Genomic DNA, 17,807 nt, shown 5'->3' with positions numbered 1-17,807 from the left:
GCTATGTGCCTGCGGTTACGGTAATTAATTCATTGCAAACTCCACAAGTGTGTGCTCCCAACTAAACTATGTACATAAAACGCGCCAAAGAGAGCGAGAGAGCCACAAATTGGCGTTAGATGTGAGTTAAAATGGGACGACGATTAGTGCTTGGATTGGAAGCTCATGGTGGGGATTTTGTGCCAGACAAACGAGCTTCATTCTTTTGGGGCCCGAAGTGCGTCTCACAAAAGTACTCCTGACGTCGTGTACGACGCACGCGATTTTCATTCATACTGGTCTGAATTTTCCGAACGAGACAAAATTCCCTCGCAGTTGGATTCCGTTCTTTTTTTTTAAACATTTTTCTCTCACCACACGCTTGGTGCTCTTTGTATGAATTTTTTAGTGAGAGCTTTTATGCTACCCCCACTGCTGTGTGTTGTGCCCATAATTTGATATAGGAGAGACAATTTTTCACACACGATAGAAATATCCAACAGATGGTTTAGAAGGAGAAGAAGAAAAAGGTGAAAGTGGGATTGGTGCAATTTTCTACATACATACATAGCATCGAAGAAATCAATACTACGTGTTGCATTGCATAGAACACTACTTGGCAGTAAATAGAGTTCCATTTATGGTGCAAGCAGGCAGACACTAAAAGTTTGTGCATTTAGAAAGTCATTCAGAAGCTCTTCGCTAAGCTGCCTGGTAGTTTTGCTACTCCGCAGTGCGGTCAAGGTTGACGCGAAAAATCTAATAAGACTTCTTAAAGAAAAAAAAATCTCGTTTTGAGAGCTTCTCTTTGCGTTGTGTTGTGGCGACAATCGCAGCTTTTTGAACGTCACACACTTTGGAGAATTTCCAGCTCAATCCGTAAGTGTTGAAGAATATATTTAAATATTATTTTACGCCACACATTTCCAAAAGAATTCTCTTTTCATTTTTTTTTCATTATTTACATACCCGCAGTGACTTTGAGAAGCATTAAATAGTCGACCGGAATATAAATTTGCTCGTGAGCTTTTTGAGCTGTGTGAGAGAAGGAAAAACAATGCGGTGTTAAAAATAAACCCATGTGCAATTAAAGACTTTTGCCCCTTCTTTATCGTCTAATTTGAAAAAAAAACAGAAAATTAACTTTCTTATCAAATTGGAAAAAAAAATTCCATTTCACTCTGAAAATTAAAAGAAAATTCGCACGCAAGATAATCTCTAAGGAGAAAAATGTTTTTATTTCCCATGTTAAGCATGAATATTTTATGTAATAGCCCCCCAAGTGCAAAGCCCCAAAGAGATGAAAAGGGGAAATAAAACTCCCACAAGCCTGAAGAACTAATCTAGATTTTAATTGAATGTGACGTTGGTATAATAGTGGTGCAAAAGGCTTTCCATTTGTCATGATAAGAGAAAGCTCGCGAGTTCGCGTGACCATTGACCGCGTGCACTTCCCTTTGTTCTCATGTTATTTCGCATTCCATTCTACACTTCTAGCTCGCGCTAAAGAACTTCTAATCCCTCTTCGTTTGTTGCTCCCTTCCATCCCCCGCAAACACCTCCTTTAGCCATTTTGTTGAATACCTCATAAATAGAACAATTTCCTTGATTGCAAACTTTTCTTCAAGTTCTATGGCATGAAAAAAAAGCTCGCCTTTTGTAATTTGAGAAGCTTGAGAAAATTAAAAACATCCGGAGTTCTTTGAGAATTTTCAATAAAATTCTAAACTCGCGAAAAGCTCGAAGAAAGGTAAAAAGAAAACTTTGGGAACTTGAAAAATATTCTTTAGAGGTCGTTAAAATGTCCTTTTTTGTTCTAAAGAATGTTATAGAGAATTAATTATGAATTTTATCGATAGATTTAAGAGTAAAAATTAGCAAGAAAATCCTGGGAAATCTGTGATATTTTTTTTATTTACAAACAAGAAAACACTTCAATATTTCATCTTCCTCTTGGAAAATAAATATATTCACAGCTTTTTCGAGGAAAATCATTTTACTTTCATGAGTCTTCAAATGAAGCTATTTTTTTAGAAACTTCGCATAACTTCTTTAGGAAAACATGAATTAAAATTTTTACAGAATATCTGTGAAAAATTTCCACAATTTCATCAAGAAGTTCAAAGCTCTGAAATTGATAAGAACATAAATTAAGGAGTAACAGCAATCCTGTAAATGTTCTTTAAAATAACTTTACCTAAGATTTTTAGGCCAGGCTCCTGGTTTTTTATGGTTTTTTTTTAATAATTAAATAATGTCGAAATCTTTCCCAAAACTTTCCTTGCAATATGAATGAATTTTTATTTCATTTTGAAGATTTTTCTTACAGAAAACAAATTAAAATTGAACACTAACAAAACACTGAAGAATAAAAGTTAAGAAAATCAAAAATCCAGAACGTACAATAAATCACAGTAGTGGTCATGCAAATGACGCCAATTTATGCGTCATTTGTACTTTAATTATGGAATAAAAATAATAAATCAGCTTCTAATATAAATCTGAAAGCTTGAAAATGACTTTGATGTGAAATAATTTGCGGTCAACGCAATCAGAGTTCAGATGAATTCGATAAGTAATTACGTGATCTCAGTATAGTTTTGCTGAAGGCATCAAAACTCCACGAGATTGCCATTATCTCTGCTTATGAACTTATTAACAAAAATAGACCAAAGATTACTTTTAGCGTTGTTTATACACAACTTATGTAATGAGCTTTTTTTCTTGTCTTCACTCAACCCTGTTTGTGTCACATTGAACAAAATTAAAAAGCGCAACTTTTAATTAAGACCACTCCATCAATCAAAATTCGTTAATAAAGTCTGCACAATTAAAAAGATATTAATTGTTACTTTTTTTTTTAAACAATTTTCCACCAAATGCGGATATGATTGCAATACAATTGAATAAATATATATTTTGCTTTCGCAATTAAATACTCAATGAGCAAAAGGTTTTGTTTGTATAACATTTTCGCTCGAACCACGTTCTCTTTATGATTTTTTTTCATGTGTATGTACATTAATAAAAAATGAATTTTATTGACTTTAATGAAAATATGGAAAGACAATCAAAAATCAATTGACGTAATTAAATTTTTGCGTATGAATTACGATAATTTTGACGACTTATCATGAGGAAATATATTCTCTTGCGCATATGAGATTACCAAAAACATCTCACAAAATATTTTTGACTTGTTTACCCAAACAATCGCCATTACAGACTATTCTTACAGCTCGTAAACATTTTATCAACACAAAGCAAAGTTTTATTTATAAATAAATCTTTATTAATGATTGGTGCAGCTCTCACAAGTTAAAGACCCCACAATAAGTTTTATGTATTCAACTTCATTGTGAGGTTTATTTGGCCACACACAGAATAAACTCTTATTATGCGATAAATAGCAGATATATAGGCTTTAATTTAATTACCAAATTAACAGCTTAAGCATATTTTGGCTGTAAATACGTTTTTAAGACAGTTTTCGTAGTCAAAGAAGGTATTTTGGGTGTCTAAAAAGCGTCTATTTCAAGCTGTTTAAAAAATTCTAAATGTAACAGTCTAACCAACTCTTATTTTAATATTTTATTAAAATTTCAACGCAAATTCCTACAATGAAATGAAAATCAAATTAAAATAATTTACAAAATTTCTCTTTGTGACCTTTCAACGTGTTTGACCTGATTCATGCTCATGCTCAAGGTGCATGAAAGTGAAAATAATAAAATAGTTTATGAATAAAAATATGAAAATCATTTCCTCCCTGGCGAATCATTTTAGCTTTGCTGAATTAAAAAAAAAATAAGCCTAAATCCTCATTAAATAAATGGTAAATTGTATTATTTATATTGAGCAAATTACTTTACTATTCACGCACCGCTCTCAAATAAATTTTGCAAAGGCAGAGAGAGAGAGGTGTTGATAACATTAAACAAACTCATGTGCAAAGAGGAAGGGGCAACATGCGAAGAATTTAAACCAAAATATGTCTTTGAAGGTAATTTGTAATTAATTTTTCCTTAATGAGAAGCAATTTACGGGGTGAAAGAGAATTCCTTCTAAGCTTCTGTGAAGTCACAATGCCCCTGCTGTGTGTGAGATTACTTCTCACTCCTTAATCCACGCTCTTAATCTCATGATAAAAAATCCAGAAAGGGGCCATGAAGCTTGAGGAGATAAAAGTACAAAATAATGTGTAAAGTAAGAAGAATAAATATTAAATGGGATTAATATTTCGCATTGTTTTCCTCTCTCACTTCTTTTCAGCAAATTATCTCTTTATTTGCAACACATTTCATTTCTAATCTGCAATGAAAATATAATGAAGAAAATATTTAAAGTCCTCGTGGTTTTGTAAATATTTACAAAAAAAATCTTTCTAAATGGAGTTTTTTATTCTTTATTGTTCTTTGAAATCAATTTCGAGGGCATGTAACGTCTCAATATTGATAAAGCACAGGATTAATTTTCCTTATGGCTTTCCTCTCTCTTTCCATGTTGCAACTTAATTCAATTTCCCCCCTTTTTTGCTTTTCTTTTCACAGGATCGTCAAAAGCAGAGCTTTTCATTGTTTGGCGTTGCTGAAGAAGAGAGAAAACGCTCAATCACGATGACAGTTACAGGTACGATGCGCTTCATTCTCTTCTTCTCTTCAATTTTTTGAAAGAAATGTTTTCTATTTTTGTTTGCGGGAAAATTTTGTGAATGGAAATGATACATAAATAGCATCTGCTGATGGGAAAACACGTGCGCGCTTTGGGGGTTTTCTCGCGAAAGAATTCCCAATTCTAATTTTTCACGCAAACACATTGAAGTTGCGACATTTTTTTTTCATCTCAAATGATCCAAAGATTTATTTATAGACTTTCTCAGTATTTTTCCTTCCCAAAATGTCGTCAGAAATCATTTTTTGTGTACAAAGAAGATTTAAAAAAACAGAGATTTCCAACGCATGGACTTTGAGCACATTCTCAATCATACCACATTTTTAATCATAAGACCGCCTCTCTCTGTACATTTTACTACACACCTTTGCTCGCTTCTTTCGCTTGCAAAATTGATTCATAACAATATGGGCTAAAAGGCAAACCTCTTATCTTAACTTTGCTTGTGATTCTTTATCATTAATTTGAAGTGTTGGATGATTATTAAGATTAAAGGGGACACAACCTTCACCGAATTTATCACTACAGGTGGTACGACTTCCACGTCTTCATTAGGAAATTCTTTGGCTCTTCTCAGAGCTCTATCTTATCGGGTGTGCGTCTAAAATTTCCGTCACACATTCCTCCCCCTCGATGCGTGCTACATATATGGTTTAAGCATGAAAATGACCTCCTGTTGATATCACATGCCACATCATTAGCAAACTCCCGCGTGGCTTCATTGCAGGAGGAGGAGGAGGATGTAATAAAGAAATGTTGCTCATTAGATACACAAGTGGCACGTTTTGCACTTATTTCCCTACATCGCCGTATGACGAATCCTTTTATACAACATTATTATTATTGCCTACAATCATTTCTTTATAGCTCAATAGAAGATGATTCTGCATGAGAAAGAATAAAATTTAATTCTCTGAAGAATTCTGTTTGATAAGAATTTTTGTTCCGTATTAGATACGCGCACGATAAGCTTAAAAGAAATGACTTCAAGTGTCCCAAGAGGCATTTATCTGTTGAATTATTACGAATTCTATGCTGAATAATTGAAAAGATTTTGCTGAATATTTCCAAATAAATTAAAAATAAAATTAAGTTAATTAAATCCAATTATTTTAACTAACTAATTAGTTCAGGGAAAGCTTTTTAAGCAGTCGGCGTATAGCTAAATGAGGATAGGTGCCTGAATAACATCCTCAAAGCTCAGAATCTTCTTTAGAAATCAAAAAAGGATTATTTCTATGCTAAGAATTAAAAAAAATTAATTAAAGATTTTTGTCGAATGATTATTTAATCATTAAATGAAAATTTAAGCAAATTTTTAATTTTTTAATTCAAAATAAGCTCAAAAGTCGCTTCTGAAATTCCCCAAATTTCCAAAATTACCTTCATAGATATTTTTTTATTACATTATTATTTTACTCATTGGAAGATCTATAAAATTATTGCAGATGGATACGTTTTGATTTTTATGAGTATTTTACCCTCCCTTTCATTCCCCATTTTAGAAAATCTGTTGTCTAAAATAATCCTTAAAATAACTAAAAATTACCGCAGAAAATTATTGAATTTATTAAGATTCAAATTAAAAAGAAATTCTTCAAACAATGATCAGGATATTCTTTTTATGACATTTTCTTCCGCACTAAAAGACAAATGATTTTAAATTTAAATTTCTGTTGTTAATCAATATTTTTACGTGTAAACATTCTCAATGTTATCAATAGAATCATCAATATTCATTCCATAAATCAATAGCATTCCTTCACCTTTAAAAGTTCTCTCAGACCGTGACAAACAATCAACATTTTAACAACACCTGTGTTTTTTTTCCTACCTTTGCGTACAATAATAACAATATTACTACAATATTGAATTCTTAGTAGTTATTGTCATTGAAAATTTTTAATAAATACGAATGATAAGATAAGAGATAAGAAACTACTTGAAAGTTTCCACAAACAAACTACAACATTAAATTACGCGTAAAGATTCTAATGAAAGACAAACTCTTTGTGTGTCATTGCAGTTGCTTCTGAGCCAATTTGGAATTTAGAAAGACGTGAATCATCGGGGCATCTCATATGGCGTCAGGATGGCTCATCGAAAGCCAAAGTACGCTTTCGGTGCGACGTGGAAGTGCTGGAGTATGTGAAAGATCCAGCTGAGCATGAGGATGAGGATAGAAATAAGAAGTTTCACGCTGTTGTTGTTTGTGCAACATGCGTTGCTGCATTAGCTGTAACCGTCATCCTGCCGTGGTTCCTCATTGGATCATCGTGAATCATCACATAAATCTCCCCATTTATATTACCTACACATATTACTATATATAATATTAAGGATCTTACCTTCTGAGGAGATATATAAAACGAAAGAAAGGAAGAAGAATAAAAAACCCGGGATTGAGTGAAACATTCGTGAAAAACAATGCGTGGTGCGATTATTGAGACTGTGATGTTTTTAAGGACATTATGTAATGAAATTAGAATTATATATTATCTTTTTGTATAAAAAAATCAGCTAAAACTTACAAAAATATAAACAGATAAGAAATATTGCTAAAGTTTGTTGTTTTCTTTTTTTCCTCCTTCAAACGCGAGCAAATTGCACAACTAATCACTTTTCGTTGCAATCTCTACACATCTACGGGTTGCTGCTTCAACAGCGCCAATAACACTCGCCCGGAAGCCTTATCAGCGAAAGAGACAACATTGTATTGTCAAAGGAATGCAATTAATACTATGTGAAGGACAAAAAACTCACCACTCTGTTCCAAGTGATGCAATCCGGCAGCCGTTGAACCAGCAGGACTCGTGACGTCGTCCTTCAACTTTGCCGGATGTGTTTCGGTTTCACGCACCATTCCACCCGCACCGAGGACCGTTTGGGATGCTAAACGGTACGCCAGATCCCGCGGTAGGCCCATCTTCACACCCCCATCGGCCAGAGCTTCAATCATGAGATAAACATACGCTGGGCCACTTCCACTCACAGCCGTTACGGGATCCATTAGCGTCTCCGGGACCTCCTCGCACGATCCAACAGCACGGAGGAGTGTCTGCGTGATGCTGACATCTTTATCCGTGGCTTTGGTGCCACGAACAAACACTGAGCAACCCTTTCGGATGATTGCCGGTGTATTTGGCATAACACGCACCACACGTGCCTCTGCGGAAAGTCTCTACAAACAACAAAAATCTTCTTTATAAAAACACAAATCTCCCATAAATCTCTCATCAATAAATTTTTCTTTACTTTCTCAAGCTGAGCAATTGTAACTCCCATTGCAATTGAGAGGAACAATTTGCCATTGCTCACATCCTTTACATCTGACAGAGCTATTGGGACAACGGATGGTTTCACAGACACGAAAACAATATCCGATTTCTCCACAACAGGAACATTCTTCGAGATGCACTGCGCCCCAAGAGACTGTTTGAAGAAAAAAGGAAGCAAACAAATAAATTATATAGATACAAAAGAAATTGTTCAAATCCAACACACAAATAGAGCTTCACCAAATATTTGACTTTAATTCTGAGAAAAAACTTCATTTTTAATATAAATTGGAGGAAAATTGTTCCGATTTTATTCGTGGAACTCCAAGAGGATTAATCTCAATGTATATTTGCACTTTATTTGGCTTCTTAACAAGGCGTGAGAATTTTTTAATCCCTTTTAAGTTTTTTTTTGTTTCAATATTAAACTGATTAGGGAAGCGTGGACTGGACAATTAGCTTTTGTAGTTTTTGGGATTATTTTTTTACGGTTAATTAAATTTAGAAATTTTAGAGATCTTTAAGAAAGAATTCTTAAGAAATCTGGCAAGAAATTACTTAAAGAGAATATTTGCTTTTATTTTCTTATAATTTCACAAATTTTACAATTTTGTGAAATCGTGAAAAGAATTTTATTTGATTGTTTAAAAACTAGTTAATCAGTTCAAAAACAAATTGTTGATCCACAATTACTATAAAAATTATAAACAGCGCCCTCATCTACCATAGTAACCAGTGGTGTCAAATTCCGTAAACTTAGAATTTTATAGCAACTAGGGATAGACATTTAATCTAATCTAATAATACCTATAAAATGTATGTAGATCTTTCAGAATTCTTAACTACAGACGTTACGACAGATGAGGGCGCTGTTTGATAATTTTATAGCAATTGGTTGTCAATCTGCAATATTATAGTCGAGACACATTTTGTGCTATAAAATATTTGTTAAATAATTCACAACTTCAAACAAATAAATGAGAAACAAACCGTATTATTCAGAAATGAAAAGAATTCAGAAAACTTCTCTGTCTATCTATTCTAAAATTAATAAAATCCCATGTATTGATTTTATGGTGTGTGTGTGTCTTGACTGATATAAACGATTTTCTTCTTTATGAATGCAAAATCTTGTACCAACTCTTGTAAAACGAATAAGGAATGATATTGCAGAGAATGTGGAACATGTTTTTTTATCTTTTTACAATTAAAAAATAATAATTTTAAAACAAACAAAAAATATCAATTTTCAAAAATATAGAACAAAAAAAAACTCCCCAAATTAATGTTTTGTAGGCTCTAAAAGTATTATAAATGAATTCAAAAAAGCAATCTTTTTCAAAGCTCCGTCTAGACTTTGCTTTCTTGATAAACAAACATATTAATGAACAAAAACGTTGCATTTTAGCGCGTAAAAAATTGTACAATATACTCACTTCGAATGCTTCAGCTGATAAGTGATCGGATGGATGACAACTAGCGATCATGTTATCCGCCTTGGAGAGGCCTGTGTGGAAGGAAAATGTTCTGTTATAGCATTTTTATGACCATTTCTGTTTGGACAAATTTTTCCAAAAGGCCGATAGAGGCCCTGAGTATTATCATTGAAAGAAATTAGCTTTGATAAGGCGATATGTTATTTGGGTGAATGCTCTGTAAAATTCCATTTCTAAGCAATCTCCATGGAAAAGTTTAAAGAAGATTTCCCAGCGTAAAAGAATTTCACAAGAAACCTCTCGATAGCACAAAAAATCTTTTTTTTTGGGCACTCTGGAATGCATTTTTTTGACTCACCTGCTGCAATGAATCCTTTCGCCATGGCCTGAGCCATCTTTCCACCACCAATAAAGCCGATTTTCATCATTTTCATTCCCCCAAAACAGACTCAAACAAAAGCACAGAACAATTAGAACAAGAAAATTAACTTTTTCACGAAACTAAATCGCTTCGAGAGAGTGCCTTTTGATGTTAAATATCGCTGCAAATAATTGCCGGGTTATCAGTCGTTAGCTGTGTGTTGTTTTTTTGATTAGAGAGACACTCACAGTGGTGCTACAAGCGACTAGCCTCTGTGGCGATCGAATGTCGAACTGAAGGGGAAACCGCTAAGTGGACTCGGAAAAAGTCCTCACGATCGGCTCCCTTATCTCTCTCACTGCTGCGTTGTGTCATCATTGTCCGGCGAATTGGAACGGTTAACTGGGAATTTGATGCGTGCTGCATCTCTTGAGGTGCGTCATCATTGTGCTGCGTGACACGAATCTCTTGGAGCAACTTGCGTCTGGGCACGCGAAAGCCCTTTCGCCCGTGTGGAGCTTCATATGGGCATTCCGGACGGATGATTGGGTGAATCTGTCGTCGCAGTAGTGGCATTTGTATGGCCTCGTGCCCAAATGCCGCCTTCTGTGCACATTCAGGGAGTCTTTCCGGGAGAAATTCTTCCCACAAATCTCACAGACGTGCTTCTTCTCCCTGATGTGTACCTCAAAGTGGGATTTAAGATCAATCTTCGTGCGGAATTTCTTGCCACAGACCTCACAGCTGAATGGGCGATCATTCGTGTGGATGCGCATGTGGACTTTGAGGTAGGTTTTGCAGACAAACTTTTTCTGACACACGTCACAGGGGTACTTTTGATTCCCCTCCTCTGTGTGCGTCATCTCGTGCGCCTGGCACAGAGCCTTCGTGACGAAACCCTTCCGGCAGGTGCTGCACTTGAAGGGCTGAATACCTTTGTGGCGATTCTCATGATTAACCAGCGTAGCCTTTGCCTTGAAGCGCATCCCGCATGTTGAGCATCCAAAAGGTTTCTCATCTGAATGGACACGCTGATGGACGGTTAAGTAGCTCTGACACTGAAAGCCCTTCCCGCATTTATCACAAGTGAGGAGGAAGACCCCCCTGTGGGAAGCCTCATGCTGTTCCCTTCCTATCTTCGACTGGAATGCCTTTGAGCATCCCTCGAAGGAGCATTTGTAGGGTTTTGGGTCTGTATGCCTCAATTTATGCTCCTCAAGTTTGAAATTATTCTGAAAAGTCTTCTGACACACATCACACTGCCGAGGCTTCTTCTTCTTCTCCTCATCCTTCTTCTCAACTTCTGGACTCTCGGCGGCATCTTCAATGTCAGGACAATCCATTCCGGGAGAATTATCAATCTCATCCATCTTTATATCATCCACATCCGACACATCGGGCACGTCTGGCAATTGATCCGGGAGTTCATCTTCAAAATTCAAATCTTCCGGAAGGTAGTCTGATGATTTTGCCGGAAGGGAAGCTTCTTTGGGCTCCTCTTCTTTCTGATCAATTTTCAAATTGAAAATATTCGGATCTGAGAGCTAAAAAAGAAGCAGGAAGTCATCATCTGTCTTACAGAGGGAGGGAGAAGTATTAAGCTTTAACTCACCATTGTTTGGTCAAAATTGATAATCTCATTCCCGGAGAGATTGTCAATGAATTGCGAACCATTCTCTTCAACTGTGATGAGAATATCATCTCCACCGAGAATGTAGCCCCCACTGGTGCTGTGTGTCTTCTGCTCAGACTCCTGTATGTCCTCAAAATCAATGTGGGCAAAAGAATCCCCGGAAAAGCCGGAAGTTTCTTCAGACTTCTTCAGCAAGCTGTTGAAATAGTTCTCCGTCTCGAGGCTCTTCCGGCGGAATTCGTAGAAAGCTTCAAGCTGATAGCAGCAGTTTTCACACAACTTCTTGGGGAAGGGATCGTGTTCCCTGACCTAGAGGAAGAATCAGGAATTAACAGGAAAATCGGGAAAATCAGAAAAAAATCCAAATGCAACTTACAGAGATTGGGAGGCAAGAATCCAACTTTTTCTGCAATTCCTTCAAGAGTCCCATGTCAGAGTACACACTAACATCCAGGATACTACATTTTACAGCACAGATTCTGCATAATTCATCCAGATACGTCGTATTTTCCGGATCTAGACAATTTGCGGACATTGTTTTTGTTTTTGTTTTGAATGGAAATGTCAAAAAACAAGGCAGGCAACCTACGCAGCGAAACACGAAACATGAATGAGAATGAAACAAATTGTGTGAAATATGTGTAAAATAAAATCATAAAATAACGGAATAAAACGATTTTACTTAAAACTATTTTTTTTTTTTAATAAATTAAAAAGAAATCAGCTTTTTCTAGATGAAATTTTACGCCAAAAGCTTCTCAAGGGGAAAATGTATATAATTCAGCCATAGAATCCTCAAGATTCTTAAAAATGTTTAATTTGTTTAATTAAATGGCTTTAATTCACATTAAATGAAGTAAATAATTTTATATAGGTCATTGTGGTCCATTAGGTCCTTTAATACATACTCCCAAAGCTCCATGGAGGCCATGGAGTATAAACTTGGAATTTACATTTCATATTCAAAAAATTTAGCATAAAAGTTTCGCTAATATCTCGCTGAAACTTCCTTTTTGCCACATAATCGGATTACTCGCGAAAGAACCGCATTTTGTATTTGAATTTTAATTAATGTAAATTAATTCCGAATGTAGGTGAAATTGTAACAACATAAAATACCCCTTCTTAAAACTTTTTGCAAAAAGAAATTTACCCACAAAAGGGTTAAATACTGTTGCTTACCTACCTACATAATCTTCAGTTGATTTTAGTTCTTTTTTGCCACTCTTGCTTGTCTTTGAAATTATTTAGGAGATTCCGAGAAGACGTAGGGACTATAACGGGCTCGTTAATTTGGCATAAGAAGAGTTTTCTGACTTCTGGGAATTTTCCTAAAACATTGAAAAGGAAGAAAATTAAACAAATCGATTTAATGTTCTTCTCCAAAATTCTCTGCTCTTTAACCTGCTGGCCGCCAAGACCTTGGAGCTTCCTTAGAGCGCCAAGGTGGGGTCGTTGAACGACCCCAAGAAGGAAGTCGATTTTCTCATAAACTATAAAACCGGGAACTGTCGGGTCACTACCTTTAGACTCCTTATATAGTCCTCTTGCCCCTTGCATCACAAATTCGCCACCCGGAAACACGCAGAAGAAGATATTAGGGAAAAACATTTTTCACTCATTTTTCACACTTTCTTCGTGAGAAATTTGCCACGAAGTTGACCGCAACTGCTATTTTTTTCACTACTTCCCCACATTCCCCTCACTTCCCGCACCGTGATAAATGGCAATATTTCTCTAATATTCTTTATTGTTTTGCACATTTATATGCTTCTAATTATGTTTTATGATGTTTATGTTACTTATTCGCGATAATTCTGACACTGAGAAGGTAAAGTGAGAAAGTAAACACAACCCTTCAACCCCCTTCAACCATATGATTTATGATGTGACTAACTTCATTCTAAGAAATTTTCCGCAGCATGGCCGTTACACCAATTTTTGAATTCCCTTCTTCTACATTTTCCTTAATAACTTTTCTTGTGGTGGACGGATTGAGCTGAAATTTTTACACAACCTCCTCAGATAACCAAGGAACTTATTTCCAAAAGATGGGATCGCTAACTTTTATATTTATTAAGTTATAGCACGAAATATAGGGCTGGGGTCGTTCAACGACCCCGCTTGGCGGCCTAGAGGTTAATGCTCCTCAGAATGAAGTTTCACTATGAAAAACTTTATTCAAATGAAAACTTTCTTTCTCACCCCATTCACGCATTTTCTTCAAGATAGAAAATTATATTGAGGAATTCACATTGTAGCCAAAACACAAAAAAAAATTAATAGGAGAAAAAGAAAGACCTTCAACCCTCATTTATCACATTTAATTTTTTTATAAATCCACCCCCAAACCACATAAAGTTTTGGTAATTTAGAAATGCGATGATGGTGAACAACTCACTCCAAATTCGAACCCACATGATCAACAAACTCAAAAGCGACTCTGGTTAAAGCACATTCTGGAGGAACTTTCTGTGAGGAATACCCACCACACTTGGAGTCGTGCCGGCAGCTGAATCCATGGTGTGGTTAACAGCACACAGCTGAAAATCACGTTCTCCTCTTTTGGACTTGGATTTTATAATGGTTTCGGGGTGTAACACTTTCACTACCATTCAAGACCACCTTGCAGAAATCCGATGGGGGATGAGGGCTTGTGGGGGGCGGTGAATGTGGTGTACGAAGTTCATTTGAACGTGGATTTTGTGTTGGAGAAATCGCGCAAGGATGGAAATTTGAGTATGAGAAAATCTTCCCACCCTCATTACCAGTGTCAAATCCTCTCTCTTTCCTTCGTAAGCTTCTCTCCTGTTCGTGGCGTTTTGGTATGATTTTCACGGAGGGGGAAGGGATGATAAAATGAAATTCATATTTTGTATGCTGGGAGCAAGGTAGGGGGAGTGGGAGATGGTACGATTTTGACGACGACAGAAATGATTAAATGATTATCTTACATACTTCTCAAATGAACATCCTGATGGTGGCTTTTGGCTTCACCACCAGCAAAGAGTGGGATGGATGTGTTTGGATTTAATTTGTTGAAATAATTTTGGGTTCCTCCTATAAAATATGTACTTGTGTGCGCCATCCATTTCCACGTGTGACAGAACGGAAATTGGGAGCAGAAGAAGAAAAACCCACCAGGATGGTGCTCAAGGAGTTGAGTGAAAAATTAGTGGGAGAAAATCCCCTATCAATATATTACCTTCGACGTGGCATAGTGTTGGGGGTGGGGGTGGGAGGTGTGCTTTCACCTCACAGCTTTTTCCATCTTACCCACCAACTGACTGTGCAATGTCGCCGCAGGTAGGTAGAATGGTGGGTGGGTGGGAAAAGAGCTCTGGGAGAGCCTCACCGAGTGATTCTTCCTCCCAGGAAAAATACAATTTATTTCTCAGTCGCATGCAAATTCAATTTATTGCAGTGTCTCCAAAATTATATACATAACATATATAGTTCAGCTATATATAATGGCATATATAGTTATAGAAGTATGGAAGTGCTTTTAACGACACAAAATGAATGCAAAGTGCTCTCTCTCGAATATTCCCTCTCTTCACCATGTTGTTCTTTTTTTTTGCCTTTTTCCTTTAACCCCTTCTCCTTCATTTTTCCACTCTATATTAAAATACCGGAAAATGACATTCAGCACCCTCCCTCCCATTCTTTTCACCACCCACCCACTCCCTAGTGAGAGATCGTCATGCGACCAATGTGCCGGAGGTTGTTGCTTTTGCACCCGCTTATGTTTATACGGGGAGGGAAGTTCGCTCTTCAGCAACATTACAACAATGCAAAAGCGCGCGACTTTCGTGAGCTACCCCAATGAAATCGGAAGTGGGTAATAATAAAAATTCTCCGCCCTTCCTCACACATTCCAGGAAGTGTGCATGCTCCCAGGAATTCCATCAAACTCCACCGTTGACCAGGAAATGTTTTGGGGGAGCATTTTAACATTCATTTATCTCCCTCTTGCTCTCTCTCTCTCTGTGCTCACAAAAGGTTGCCATAAATTTATCAAGTCCGACATATTGCACTTTAGGAAATAAAGCACAGCAAGGATAATGCAGCTTCATGAAATTCCGCTTTCAATTCCCCCGTGCTATATACACCTACACACACCCTTCGTGCGGAAGTTAATTTTTTTAAAAGCAGAATTTTCAGCTTGACTACACGATTTTCTATATTTTTTTCCATTTTATATCATTTAATTCAGGGAAATTGTGAGAAAACGGAGAAAACTAATTTTTTTTTTATACCTAACAACATAGTTTTTTCTGAGCTTCCAAACGATGGAAAATGCTTCTGAAAGCTCACAGCAAAATGGGTTGTAGGTTGTAGGCGATTGTTGTTATGCCAAACAAGTCAATGCGATAAAAATCTATGGAAAAATATATCATTTATCAAAATTTCATCATAAAAATAATGACTAAAATTTCCATAATATACAATTTATGTAATATGTATAAAAATCTGCCGAAATTTCCCAATTCGACAAAATTCTTATCGCACCCATAAGAATCCCACACATGGAGATGATATAGAGAGGATTTGCATACTTTTATCGACTAACTCGGGCCAAAATATACTTGGATGTGATGTTCTCACAAATAAATGTGTGCCAAATATTGGGGTATGTATGTAGGTACTCTCTGGAAGATATCCAGCCAATTTGTTTATTGAATTTTCAGCTCCACAAAACGACTCTGCGGCGATGGGGGAGGGGTGGGAAATGTACATTGAAAATGGTATGGGAGGGTGAATTTTGTGATGTATTTGAGTGGTTTCATGGACGAGGATTGAGGGGGTGGAAAAAATAAACGTAAATTGAGGATGATTTCGAGAAGCTACTAAATTGAATCTAGTGGATGATGAGATGCTGATTTCGTAGAAATTAAATGTCAACCGGCAAATTAACTTGGCGATATTGCTTTCTGTCACAAGGAGCTTATTGAAAGCTCCCCGAGTATAGGGGGTTAAGTAGGTAGTTATTTCCAAAAATATATTTGTAGTAAAAATCACTCACCCATAAATAAAATCATTGATTTTCATGGGATGTATACTTTGCCCACTCGATACACGTAATTGGGGAATTATTGATAAAATATTATTACTTTGCTTAGAACACAATTCTTCCCTTCAAGCCAAGCTTCAAGCACTTGTGATTTTGTACTCTAAATGTACACACATATCCTTCTATTTTTTTCAGCCCTTATCATGCAATGTGTTGCGATAGGAGCGGATGGTTGGAATTTATTACCAACCATGTGGCACGTGGTGAAACAATGAAGTGCGCCAGGGCGAGAAAACGCATATAAAAATCAAGAAAAAATCTCGAAAAAAACGTCCCACAGGATCTCTCTGTATGGGGTTGAAGCAATAAATTTTTATGTGGGTTCCTCAGCTATGGATTTTCGAGAGGGGAGGCAGGCGGGTGGAGGCCCCATCACATAAATAAAACTTCCACGAGCCTTCGATATCGTTACATATGTACACATACACATGAGCTATGGTACATTGCATATAGGTATTCTAGTCAGTCGCCAGGGGAGAAAGCTTCATGCTTGGGAAGCTTTTGGGGGTTTATCCACCCGCAACAAGGGATTTAGTATTGACATGAATTCAAAGGATTTGCTCAAACCCATTGCCATCATCCACCCCCCATTCGCAATTTGACTCAACCTCATACACATTTTTGCTGGTACTTCCGACAAGAAGTTTTGCTGGAATATTTTCTCACAGGAGTTTTCCCTTCTAACCACACACTCGCAAAAAATCCTCTTTTGCTCCTTCAATGTTGATGTTACAGTAGAATCGAATATGTGTGTACCTTTGGAGCTTTTTTTTCATCTTCTTCTCCCTTGACTTCCGCATTTTACTCGACACTAAGAATGGTACGCAAATAAAGAATCCACCCCCACACACAATAAATAAGTCAGAATGAATTTTACATAAACGGATTATAGAAAATCTCTTCTTCTATAATACTGAACGAAAATATTGTGTGGTTTCTTATGTTGTAGGTACAAGAGTTTCTCCTATCACAATCTGAATTTGGCACACAATTTCGGAGTTTTTACATATTGAAAGGTAAATTTTCTAAAGAACTTCTACCACATTCTTTGTACACTACCTATGTATATTATGTACTGTAGGCCCATAAGTATGATGTTAAAGGAAGATTAATAAAATTGGAGAGGGAATTGATAGATTTTGATGTAATCCAGGGCAATGGGAAATACGATAGTACTGCAATTGGATGCATTGGAGAGAAGTGTTTCATGAATATTTGAACAAGTGATTAATTACTGGGATTTCCACGTTAACATGTCGACCATGCTATGTAGATAGATATACATTGACCAATCTCTTACACATCCCCTATCTATTCGTATCTCTTCCCTACATCCTCCTAGACTAATAACAACAATTCCAAAACTCACCCCTAG

The 17,807-nt window shown here is 36.4% G+C and overlaps 3 protein-coding genes across 3 annotated transcripts; 1 reads left to right on the top strand and 2 right to left on the bottom strand.

The window, feature by feature from the left end:
• Positions 1–223: 223 nt before the first annotated feature.
• On the top strand, positions 224–7,213 carry LOC129786738 (uncharacterized). The gene is made up of 3 exons (XM_055821931.1): positions 224–858; positions 4,530–4,608; positions 6,677–7,213. The coding sequence occupies exons 2-3, from the start codon at positions 4,596–4,598 to the stop codon at positions 6,928–6,930; spliced, it is 267 nt and encodes an 88-aa protein (XP_055677906.1). The 5' UTR covers positions 224–858; positions 4,530–4,595; the 3' UTR covers positions 6,931–7,213.
• LOC129786706 (pyrroline-5-carboxylate reductase 1, mitochondrial) lies at positions 7,128–10,613 on the bottom strand. Its single transcript, XM_055821892.1, has 5 exons — positions 9,723–10,613; positions 9,365–9,435; positions 7,906–8,082; positions 7,414–7,831; positions 7,128–7,339 (listed from the first exon to the last, which is right to left on the bottom strand). The coding sequence occupies exons 1-5, from the start codon at positions 9,796–9,798 to the stop codon at positions 7,263–7,265; spliced, it is 819 nt and encodes a 272-aa protein (XP_055677867.1). The 5' UTR covers positions 9,799–10,613; the 3' UTR covers positions 7,128–7,262.
• LOC129786664 (zinc finger protein 37-like) lies at positions 10,124–11,918 on the bottom strand. The gene is made up of 3 exons (XM_055821822.1): positions 11,735–11,918; positions 11,338–11,667; positions 10,124–11,269 (listed from the first exon to the last, which is right to left on the bottom strand). The coding sequence occupies exons 1-3, from the start codon at positions 11,891–11,893 to the stop codon at positions 10,124–10,126; spliced, it is 1,635 nt and encodes a 544-aa protein (XP_055677797.1). The 5' UTR covers positions 11,894–11,918.
• Positions 11,919–17,807: the final 5,889 nt, after the last annotated feature.

Source organism: Lutzomyia longipalpis, chromosome 1, assembly GCF_024334085.1.
Source record: "Lutzomyia longipalpis isolate SR_M1_2022 chromosome 1, ASM2433408v1".
NCBI classification, from domain to species: domain Eukaryota; kingdom Metazoa; phylum Arthropoda; class Insecta; order Diptera; family Psychodidae; genus Lutzomyia; species Lutzomyia longipalpis.
The sequence above is the reverse complement of the archived record's forward strand: the minus strand, read 5'-3'. Positions and strand labels throughout refer to the sequence as shown.